This window comes from Dendrobates tinctorius, unplaced genomic scaffold (assembly GCF_039654945.1).
Source record: "Dendrobates tinctorius isolate UK_male_01 unplaced genomic scaffold, ASM3965494v1 ptg000162l, whole genome shotgun sequence".
Taxonomy (NCBI): Eukaryota; Metazoa; Chordata; class Amphibia; order Anura; family Dendrobatidae; genus Dendrobates; species Dendrobates tinctorius.
The window spans coordinates 23,805,916-23,817,741 of record NW_027361829.1 but is presented as its reverse complement, the minus strand read 5'-3'; the positions used below and the strand labels follow the sequence as shown (position 1 = coordinate 23,817,741).

Sequence of the window (11,826 nt, the reverse complement as noted above, 5' to 3'; positions counted from 1 at the left end):
CTTAAATATGAGTGTCTGAGCAAAGGATCTGAATACTTATGACCTTGTGATATTTCAGTTTTACTTTTTTAATAAACTTGCAAAAATTTCTACATTTCTGTTTTTTTCAGTCAAGATGGGGTTGAGAGTGTATATTAACCCCTTACCTACAATGGACGTAATATTCCGTCCATGTGACCCTGAACCTAATTTCCATGGACGGAATATTACGTCATAGCAATCAGCGGCGCCCACGTGGTGAGCGCCGCTGATCGTGGCCAGGTGTCAGCTGATTATCACAGCTGACACCCGACACAATGTGTCAGGGGCGGTCACGGACCGCCCCCGACACGTTAACCCCTTGCACACCATGATCAAACACGATCGCGGTGTACCGGGGGTTAAAGGGAAGCATCGGCAGGGAGGGGGCTCCCTCCGTGCTTCCCTGAGCCCCCCACAGCAGCGCAATGTGCAGCCCTGCTGCGGGGGACTCTTTCCCTGCTGACCCCCGAATCCAAGATGGCGACGGGGACCTTCGGGGGGCCTGCAGGGAGCTGGCTTCCTCAGTGCCTGCAAAGCAGTGTCCCACCTGGGACAATGTAATAAAGCTAAAAAAAAAAAAAAAATTGTGTAAAAATAATTTTTAAAAAATCGCTAAATAAATTAAAAAAAAAAAATATTCCCAAATAAATTCATTTTTTGGAAATAAAAAAACCAAAACAATAAAAGTACACATATTTGGTATTTCCGCGTCCGTAACGACCCGCCCTATAAAACTGTCCCATTACTTAACCCCTTTAGTGAACCCCTTAAAAAATAAAAATAAAAAACGAAGCAAAAAATAATGATTTATTATCATACCGCCGAACAAAAAGTGCAATAACGCGCGATCAAAAAGACGCATATAAATATCCATGGTACCGCTGAATACATCATCTTGTTCCACAAAAAACGAGCCATGATACAGCATCATCAGCGAAAAAATAAAAAAGTTATAGCTCGCAGAATAAAGCGATGCAAAAATAATTATGTTTTATATAAAATTGTTTTCATTGCATAAAACCGGCAAAGTATAAAAAAACGACCTAAATGAGGTATCGCTGTACCCATACTGAACCGATGAATAAAAGCGCTTTATCAATTTTACCACACGCGGAACGGTGTAAACGCACCCCCCAAAAGAAATTCATGAAACGCTGGTTTTTGTTCATTCTGCATCACAAAAATTGGAATAAAAAGCGATCAAAAGATGTCACATGCCCAAAAATGGTACCAATAAAAACATCAACTCGTCCCGCAAAAAATAAGACCTCACATGACTCGGTGGGTCAAAATATGGAAAAATTATAGCTCTTAATATGTGGTGATGCAAAAACTATTTTTACAATAAAAAACGTCTTTTAGCGTGCGACAGCTGCCAAACATAAAAACCGCCATAAATAGTAAATGAACCCCCCGTTATCACCCCCTTAGTTAGGGAAAAATAATAAAATTAAAAGAAAATGTATTTATTTCCATTTTCCCATTAGTGTTAGGGTTAGGGCTAGGGCTAGGGTTAGGGCTAGGGCTAGGGTTAGGGCTAGGGCTAGAGTTAGGGCTGAGATTAGGGTTAGGGGTGTGTTGGGGTTAGGGTTGGAGTTAGAATTTGGGGGTTTCCACTGTTTGGGCACATCAGGTGCTCTCCAAATGCAACATGGCGTCTGATCTCAATTCCAGCCAATTCTGCGTTGAAAAAGTCAAATGCTGCTCCTTCCCTTCCAAGCTCTGCCATGCGCCCAAACAGTGGTTTACCCCCACATATGGGGTATCAGCCTACTCAGGACAAATTGCAAAACAACTTTTGGGGTCCAATTTCTCCTGTTACCCTTAGGAAAAAAAAAATTGGGGAAAAAATATCATTTTTGTGGAAAAAAATGATTTTTTTATTTTCATGCCAGGGCGTTATAAACTTCTGTGAAGCACTTGGGAGTTCAAAGTGCTCACCACACATCTAGATAAGTTCCGTGGGGGGTCTAGTTTCCAAAATGGGGTCACTTGTGGGGAGTTTCAATAGTTTAGGTACATCAGGGTCTCTCCAAACGCACATGACACCCTCAGACCATTCCATCAAAGTCTGCATTCCAAAACGTCACTACTTCCCTCTTGAGCCCCGATGTGTGCCCATACAGTAGTCTTCTCCCACATATGAGGTATCAGCGTACTCAGGACAAATTGGATAACAACATTTGCGGTCCAATTTCTCCTGTTACGCTTGGGAAAATAAAAAAATTGGGGACTAAAAGATCATGTTTGTTGAAAAAATACGATTTTTTTATTTTCACACTCGGTCGTTATAAACTTCTGTGAAGCACTGGGGGGTTCAAAGTGCCCACCACACATCTAGATAAGTTCCTTAGGGGGTCTAGTTTCCAAAATGGGGTCACTTGCGGGGGGTTTCCACTGTTTAGGTACATCAGGGGCTCTCCAAAAGCAACATGACACCAGCAGACCATTCCATCAAAGTCTGCATTCCAAAATGTCACTACTTCCCTTCCGAGCCCTGATGTGTGCCCATACAGTAGTTTTCTCCCACATATGGGGTATCAGCGTACTCAGGACAAATTGGACAACAACTTTTGGGGTCCAATTTCTCCTGGTACCCTTGGGAAAATAAAAAAATTGGTGACTAAAAGATCACGTTAGTGGAAAAAATACGATTTTTTTATTTTCACACCCGGGCGTTATAAACTTCTGTGAAGCACTGGGGGGTTCAAAGTGAAAAGTGAAAAAAAGATAAATGTTCCTGTGACGCACCTGAAGGGTTAATAAACTTCTTGAATGTGGTTTTGAGCACCTTAAGGGGTGCAGTTTTTAGAATGGTGTCATTTTTGGGTATTTTCTATCATATAGACCCCTCAAAGTGGCTTCAAATGTGATGTGGCCCGTAAAAATAAAATGGTGTTGCAAAAATGAGAAATCACTGGTCAACTTTTAACCCTTATAACTTCCTAACAAAAAAAAATTTTGGTTCCAAAATTGTGCTGATGTAAAGTAAACCTGTGGGAAATGTTATTTATTAAGTTTTTTGTGTGCCGTATCTCTGTGATTTAAGGGCATAAAAATTCAAAGTTGGAAAATTGTGAAATTTTAAAAATTTTTGCCAAATTTCCGTTTTTTTCACAAATAAACGCAAGTTATTTGAATGAAATTTTACCACTATCATGAAGTACAATATGTCACAAGAAAACAATGTCAGAATCACCGGGATCCATGGAAGCGTTTCAGAGTTATTACCTCATAAAGGGACAGTGGTCAGAATTGTAAAAATTGGCCCCTGGAGTTAATGTGCAAACCACCCTTGGTAGTGAAGGGGTTAATAAGAAAAAAAACTTTTTTGAATTTACCAAATGGTTGCAATGAAACAAAGAGTGAAAAATTTTTAAAGGGGTTTGAAACCTTTCCGTACCCACTGCGTCCAGGACATTGACCAATAGACACGGCCAGAAGCGTCTTACCTGGGCAAAGGAGAAAAAGTACTGGACTGTTGCTCAGTGGTCCAAGGTGTTTTTTTTTAGATGAAAGTAAATTTTGCATTTCATTTGGAAATCAAGGTCCCAGAGTCTGGAGGAAGAGTGGAGAGACAGACAATCCAAGCTTCTTGAGGTCTAGTGTGAAGTTTCCAAAATCAGTGTTTGTTTGGGGAGCCATGTCATCTGCTGGTGTAGGTCGACTGTGTTTTGTCAAGACCAAAGTCAGCGCAGCCATCTACCAGGTGTCATGATCCACGCCGGGGTTTGTTTCATGCTATTCTCTCCCTGGTTTGGTCATGTGGGGGTTAAACCTTCTCTGCCTCATTTTGGGTTCTTGGTGATTATTTCAGCCTGCTGTGGCCTGCAGAGCTTGTCAGTGTTTGTTCATGCTTCCAGGCTAGAGCCCTGGACCCATATACCCTAGTGATCCTTCTGTCTCAGACCTCCTTACAGTGTATGATCTGGCATGACTCTGAACCCCGCTTCCTGTTTTTCTGTCTCTGATACTACTTTACTGACTGGCTCCTTGACTCTCTGGCTCGGACCTGACTCCCCTCTCCATCTCACGTTTTGGATACCGCGTTCTCGTCTAGGTGCTGACTTTTGGCTTGTCTCTGACCTTGTGTATTGCTGTAACTTCTGGTACTTCGATGTCCTGTGTGTTGTTGGCCCGGCCTCTCTGACTACTCTATCGTCTCTTTGTGGTAACCTGCACATCTGCACTGCGGTGCTACACGGTGAGTGCAATTCCTTTTCCCGTACCAGTGCCCCCTGGTGGAGGTTGCATGCTATTGCTCCGCTGTTGCATTACACCAGGAAATTTTAGAGCACTTCATGTTTCACTCTGCCAACAAGCTTTTTGGATTTGGATATTTCATTCTCCAGCGGGACGGCACCTGTCCACGCTGCCAAAAGTACCAATACCTGGTTTAAAAACAACAGTATCACTGTGCTAGTATAGGGAAGGTGGACTGACAGACAGACCTGTCTGCAGTAGGAAGGCAGAGGGGTAGCGTATTGTGGGTGGACTGTTATAGTGAAAGATGGGAAACAGCTGGAGATAAAGAGGAAGAGTGTAATATTGGAGTTTGACCATTAGAGGGCAGTGGAGAGTTGTGAGGATAGGACTGAACAATAGTCATTGGCTAAAGAAACTGTCAAGTCATGGGGGGGTGGGGTTACCAGAACGTGAAGGATATAAAAGGTTGAGAGAAGGTTCTGGAAGAGTCAGTCAGCGAGAGGAGCACAAGAGACAGGAAGGTCTGCTGAGGAGAGAGGACAGAAAAGAAGCTCCAGCTGGGACTGACAGCTGAGACAGGTCACGGGGGATGGCCCTGACAGGAGGGGCCGCAGACAGAGACAGCCTGGGGTACCACAAAGCGAACAGACTCGGACTGGTGAAGCACTGTGGTGGTAGGCCTATGGCAGCCACAGTGAGAGAGCCACGAGGGACATCCATTTGCCAAAGGAAGGAAGTATAGGTACCTGGGCCTTTGTGCGCGGAGTCGAGCAGCTGCTGTGTGGGGCTGCGGAGTTTGTCGCGCAGCTGCTGTGTGGTGCTGCGGGTCGTGGAAAGTACGAACAATAAAGAAGACCTGTTGGACACGATCCTGTCTCTGTCTCGAGTCTGTCTGCGGCCTGTAACGGACCACCCCCGTCGGTTGCCCTTACCTATACTTGATTGGCCAGCAAACTCGCCTGACCAATGGGGTATTGTCAAGAGGAAGATGGCACACCAGACCCCACAATGCAGATAAGCAGAAGGCTGCTATCAAAGCAACCTGGGCTTCCATAACACCTCAGCAGTGCCACAGGCTGATCGTCTCCATGTCACGCCGCATTGATGCAGTAATTGATGCAAAAGGATCCCCGATCAAGTATTGAGTGCATTTACTAAACATACATTTCAGTAGGTCAACATTTCGGATTTTAAAATCATTTTTCAAGCTGATGTTATAAAGTATTCGCATTTACTGGGATAATGACTTTTGTGTTTTCATTTGCTGTGTAACGCCGGTGTGTTTGTACTTTGCTTCCCCGGCGTTACTCTGCATGTCTCTGCATTAATCCTTTCCTCCTCTCCTCCTAACTAGCAGGGATACTGTTGTCTGTTACCGTTATGGATGCTGCTCAGTTCCCTGCCTCGCTGTGTAGCCGTACATGCGTGTGTGGCTCCGCTGCTCTGCATGACCACCCGCTGGTGCGGTCCCTGGCTGCCGCTGTGGAAAGCTATCCATGGGTTAATAGGTTCTCTGAATTGTGTATGGCTTACCACGCGTGTTCAGGCTTGCAGCTCTCGCCAGGTGTCCTTTGCAATGCTGATTTCTGTCTGGCTTTGCATAGGGTGCGCGCGGCCACACCTCCCCTGCTTTAATGAGGAATGGGTGTGTGCTACAAATGCTGCTCCAGTCTATTGCTGTGAGGCAGCTGCTATATAAAAGTTCCCTGCCCTGTGGGGCATGGCCAGAGCTTCGCATTGAGTTCCTGAACCTAGCCACGTGAGTTTGTGTGTTCAGCTCCTGCTCTGATTGTGATCAGTTCTGGAGGCGCTGTTGCTCTTTGTCTCTGTGTGAACTGTGTCTTGTTTCTCCACCTGCTGTTGGGGCAGAAATACCCAGATCGCCCTTCCTGAAGGCTGCATATCCAGGCCCGTCCATGTTGTGTCTTGTTTCCTGAATCCCTGATCCTGTATCTGTCCCTGCACCTGACCCTGTCTGAATTGTGTCTTGTTTCTCCGCCTGCTCTAGGGGCAGAAATACCCAGATCACCCTTCCTGGAGGCTGCATATCCAGGCCCATCTATGTTGTATCTTGTTTCCTGAATCCTTGATCCTGGATCTGTCCCTGCACCTGACCCTGTCGGAATTTTGTCTTGTTTCTCCGCCTGCTCTGGGGGCAGAAATAACCAGACCGCCCTTCCTGGAGGCTGCATATCCAGGCCGGTCTATGTTGTATCTTGTTTCCTGAATCCTGGACCTGCTCCTTTACCTGACTCGGTCTGAACTGTGTCCTCTGTGTGATTTTCCTAAGGTCCTTCCATGTCTTGAACCCTGTGCCCAGTGACTGTGACTCTTTGCTACCTGACTTGCTGTGATTTAACCTGGGTTCATCTTGGAAGTAGGAGTCCGGTGTGTCTGCTGAGTTTCTGCTACTCTGTGCTCAGCTGGGGATTCGGTGCAAATCCCTGCCGGTTCCAGTCCAACCCAGCGGGGTTTGCACCAGACCGCTTGGGTTCCTTTCTAGGTCGCTGCCTGATGACCGTGGCCTCTCGTCCGGAGCCTGATGACTGCGGCCTGATGTCCGGTGTCTGACGACCTCTTCCAGATATGCTGTGCCTGATGTCCTCCCCCAGATGTCCGGATCCTATGCTTCCCTGCCTGATGTTCGGAGCCTGCCGATCGCTGCCAGTGGTCTGGAGCCTGATGACAGCAGCCTGATGTGCGGAGCTGATGTCCGCAGCCTGATGTCCGGAGCCTGTCGATCGTGGTCAGATGTCCGGAGTCCGATGTCAGTGTGCTGATGCTCTATCTGAGATCCCTGTTCCTGATGTCCAGTCCGTGTTCCTGATGTCCAGTCCGTGTTCCTGATGTCCAGTCTGTGTTCCTGATGTCCAGTCTGTGTTCCTGATGTCCAGTCTGTGTTCCTGATGTCCAGTCCGTGTTCCTGATGTCCGGTCCGTGTTCCTGATGTCCAGTCCGTGTTCCTGATGTCCAGTCTGTGTTCCTGATGTCCAGTCCGTGTTCCTGATGTTCCGCCAATTCCCTGAGGTCCACCCAGTGATGATGTCCTTCTGGGATCGGTGTCTGATGTTCTCCTGCTGAGCCTGTGCTACACCTGAGGCCTGAGAGATAGGCCATCCTGATATGCCCATGCCAGATGACCCTGGGCTGCATCAACCTGTGATGACCCCTGCCATCGTCTGAAGTCTGTCTGAGGTCGGTGTCTGATGTTCTCCTGCTGAGCCTGTGCTACGCCTGAGGCCTGAAAGGCCTCCCTAGTATGCCCGTGCCAGACAACCCTGGACTGCATCAACCCGTGATGTCCTCCTGCCTTCGTCTGTTATCCTGAGACGTGTCCCCCCCCCTGATGTGCGGAACCAGGAGCCTTGCATAACTGTTTCGTTTATGTACCATGTCTTGTTCAAGTAAACTTTATGTCTATACCTGAAGCTGTGCGGTGTTATCTAGTTCTGTCTTCTCGTCCACATGCTCAGCTGCCACAGACCTCGGTCGCTACCCTTCCCTAGTCCGGGTTGGCCCGGATCCCCCCTGTGGTCCAGTGGGTCCATATTCCATCCCCACCTGGGACGCTCGCCCCACGTCAACCTCACCGACGTGGAGGCAGAAATAAACACTTGAAATAGATCAGTCTGCTTGTAATGACTATATATAGCATATGAGTTTCACTTTTTGTATTGAAGAACTGAAGTAAATTAAATTTTTGATGATATTCTAATGTGAGAAGCACCTGTACATTCCAAATATTCTGTATGATTTTCTCAAGCTTAAAAAAAAAATCACCTTCATATTTTTTTTTTACGGGCAGGGCAAAAATATTCTCTATTTTTATGGATTGTCCAGGAATATCTGGATTGTTAGCAACCCTGCATCTCAATCGGCACATTTACATATCGATCAGGGAGTCAATCAAAGATCAATGGGCAAGAATAGAGCCCAGGCAGTGAGTATAGCTGTGACTGGGGAGTGCATTGTGGTTAAAAAAGGAAATGATAAGAGATGATCTTTGGCCTGAGAAAGGCATCAGTACGACACTGAAATGTGTAGGCGAACACGCTACCTTAAGGAGTAATAGTCATTTTAATTTTTATTTTACAATGAATATCATGAAAATAGGTACATTTGACAATTTAGCAAAAAACATAGAGCATTTGATAATGCTGAATCTTTGGTCAAAGAGTAATGTTTTACTTTTTATGTCATAGATCAATAGCACTAGTGACAGTAATCAACAGCGTAATATATATTATAAGAGAAATCTGCTCCTTTCTCCCGCTTCAATCTCAAGTCAAGGATACAATCTATGTTGACTAAAGACAGAATTTCCTATTATTGAGATGTCAGATAACAGTTGTTGCTATTAAAATTCTATGGATGTGGGAGAGCGAGCTAAAGGTAAACGCAGATATTCTGCTGTAAATTCCACGGAATCTTATGAGCACCAACTGTCACATCCTATCTTAGTAATAGGGAAATCTTTATTCACTAAAAACAGGTTTTACTCTTGAATTGAGAATTTTGAGAGTGAAATATCAGACCAGGGGGAGAACGGAGTAGATTAGAACGGAGTAGATTTCTATATTATTTTCATGTGTACTATCGATTTCTGAAATAAAAATTTACACGACAGTTACTCTTCCAATGATTGTTAGCTATTAAGCGTACTTTGTTTCTCCCCTTGTTCCCTAGAGGGTTAGTGCTGTGGATTTGCCCAGATGAGTTAAACTGAGTGGCTCAAAGTGAGGAATTAACATAATTTACTCTCTACTCCTTGAATTTTCAAAAGCATATGTTCACAAGGGTATTTACAAGCACTAGAGCAGAAAGCCTTTAGCTAAACTGCCAACAAATGAAAAAGAATAATAACTGCAGTAGGAAGTCAAGAATAGATCAAAATATACAACAAAATTCACAGATCACTCTGTACGTCTTTCTTCTGACGCCAATTACGGAAATGGCGTTCTATATTCATGGTAACTTCTCTCTGCAAATTCCGATAATTCATTTTTCCACGTGACCTGACCCAGTTGTGCTGCAGTACACTCCGGGCAGTAAATCTCTCCAGTGGACTTAGCACGAGCAACCTGCTGATCAAATCTTTTGCCTCTGTAACAGAATAGAAAACTCGTCACTAACCACTAGATGGCACTATATTGTCATAAAAGGACAAAAATAAACAAAACTCCATTACATACTGAGTGTCAAAGGGTGTATACATAGCTGATAGTTCATTGCTGCAAATCTCATATACCGTGTACATGTTCATATTTGCAAACGTACAGAACTTTACACTGCAATTGGTATCATTAATGCATATCAATGCTATCATATATTTTTCATACTGATTTTTACCGTCTGAGATATTATCCCAGTAAGGTGAGAGGAATTCATATTCTCCTCGTTGTATTGTCTCAAATAATTCCTCATGATTGCGTTCTGGACTTCTGAAAGGTGGAAATCCACAGAGTAGTATATACAAGATAACTCCAGTCGCCCACATATCAACTTCTAAGCCATAGCCTGTGGAAACAAAAAACATATACCTAAAGAGAACGTCAATAAGACCCCAAATGACAGTGCCACCCTATTCCTCAATATACAGCATGCAGGTCTTTGAAAGCTAAAACCATCAACACCTTACATCTTTTACATATTGCTTCATTCCTTAGAAATCAGTATTTAAAGTCATATTCAAATTAGGTGTTAAGTGCTCTGAGCATGACAGAGCACTTCCCAAGACCCTGCCTCCCAAGGTTTTTTCTCTGCCTATCACCTGCCTCTTTAGGCTGATTGACAGCTCACGTCTGATTTTCTTGCCTGGCTCTTGACATCACATAGACCACAATTGATAAAGCTGGAGAAACTCTTGCTGAGCAGAGAAAGAAGATCAGGAGGCAGAGGCTAGGTAAGTGCTTTGTAATGCCAGGAGCACTTTATGCCTAGTTTACATATGAACTAAAATGCTGATTTCTCCAGAATCCAGCAACAGATACAATATACAAAGGTGTCGATGGGTTTAGCTGCATCAGGGTTGGTTTTACACTCAGATTCCCTTTAAAAAAATAATAATTTGGAAATTTTAATAGTTGCACGCATCAAAACAAGTGCAAATCCCCTTCATATTGCAGTTTTATGGAGAATGATTGCACAGCAAGCCCTACAAAAGACACTTGTGATTCTTGCATCACCCAGCTAAGGTATGGTAAAGTGAAATCCCATAAAGATAGGAGAAAATAAAACCTTAGAGGGTCCAGAGAACGCAATAAAAAATTCCCCAAATTCCTGTTTCTTAAACTGATATTCTCTACAAATTAATAAGGACACACAACAACATTTTACCAAGTTCTTTCATCTCTCCTAACAAAGCCTGGCCTTGCATGATCTACCCACTTGAGTAACCATTCAGGCTTGTCAGTACTGATATAGACTAGACCCTGATACAGGCTGAGTATACCCTTTTCTGAGAGGATTTCCGGGGCTACGTATGTTGGAGTTCCACACACAGTGAATATAGGCTCTGACACAAACACAGCAAGTCCAAAATCCGCTAACTTTAGAGTAGAAGATCCATCAGGATTATTCTGTACCTAAAAAAACAAGAAAACACATTCTGAAAATATCAACAAAGTAAAAAACTGTTGTTATCGTGACATTGTGTGAATCCAAGTTATCTTCTTCACATAATTGTCAAAGGAGTTTTCCACTTTCAGGAAAGTGGACCCCAAACTTTCTAAAATAGCAAGCAGTGCAGGAACTTAACTTCATTCAGTTAGGTTTTAGCTCACCGGCATTGCTTGGGTCTCGGTGCTTTGGCTGCAGTGGTGACGTAACGCCAACAATGCCGATCACTGCTAGAGACAACTACTGAGCAGTGATTGGCTACAGCAGAAACATGCGCTGTCAACATGGCTTTACCACTGGACCCCACAAACCAAGACCCAAGCAGCAGGCAGGGTGAGTACCTGCTTTGTGTGCAATCAAAGACATTTTTGAGCATTTGTTATCCATATTCCTGAAAGTGGAAAACCCTTTTAAGGAGTAATACCCCATTAATGGTCAAGGGGTGATAATCTAAGAACAAGAAAGTTGATTTATATATCTTTATTCAGATTTAGTATGTATCAATAACTTGTCTGAGCTGCTTAGGACAAGTCTTGAAATAATTAGCAAGTGACTTTTCATAGGGATCTCTTCAAACACAGAAAGCGTTAAACTGATAAAATATCAAGATCACTTGACAGATTACACATGGTGCATCTCCATGCTATTGTGCTGTAACAGATTGATATGGAGAACATCAGTTGCATTTTTTTTTTAAAGTGCCTTTTTTGCCTTTTTGTCTGCAATGCCATGTTGATCCTTTTTATGCCTTAAAATGGTAAATAGTAGCAGAACTCTTTACAATGTCATGTTAGTCATCAAAAACAAAATATGACAGATTTTACATGACAGTACATTTGTAGAAAAATTTTCAGACATTTGGAAAAGTCACAAATGCTCAATTAGGCTGGAACATCTGGATAACGACAACCATGTCCACAGTGTCAACTGTGGTACAGTAAAGGGTATTTTACTGGATGGAAGATATGTTTCTCCCAGCAG

At 43.8% G+C, this 11,826-nt stretch overlaps 1 protein-coding gene across 1 annotated transcript in view; it reads right to left on the bottom strand.

The window, feature by feature from the left end:
* Positions 1–8,285: 8,285 nt before the first annotated feature.
* The window catches only part of DCLK3 (doublecortin like kinase 3), a 112,406-nt gene continuing 108,865 nt past the window's right edge, over positions 8,286–11,826 (bottom strand). The window contains exons 3-5 of the mRNA XM_073549906.1: positions 10,679–10,811; positions 9,577–9,744; positions 8,286–9,330 (exon numbers count right to left, since the gene is read on the bottom strand). Of these exons, the coding sequence (XP_073406007.1) occupies positions 9,134–9,330; positions 9,577–9,744; positions 10,679–10,811 (498 nt within the window). The 3' untranslated portion in view covers positions 8,286–9,133. The remainder of the gene's footprint in view (positions 9,331–9,576; positions 9,745–10,678; positions 10,812–11,826) is intronic.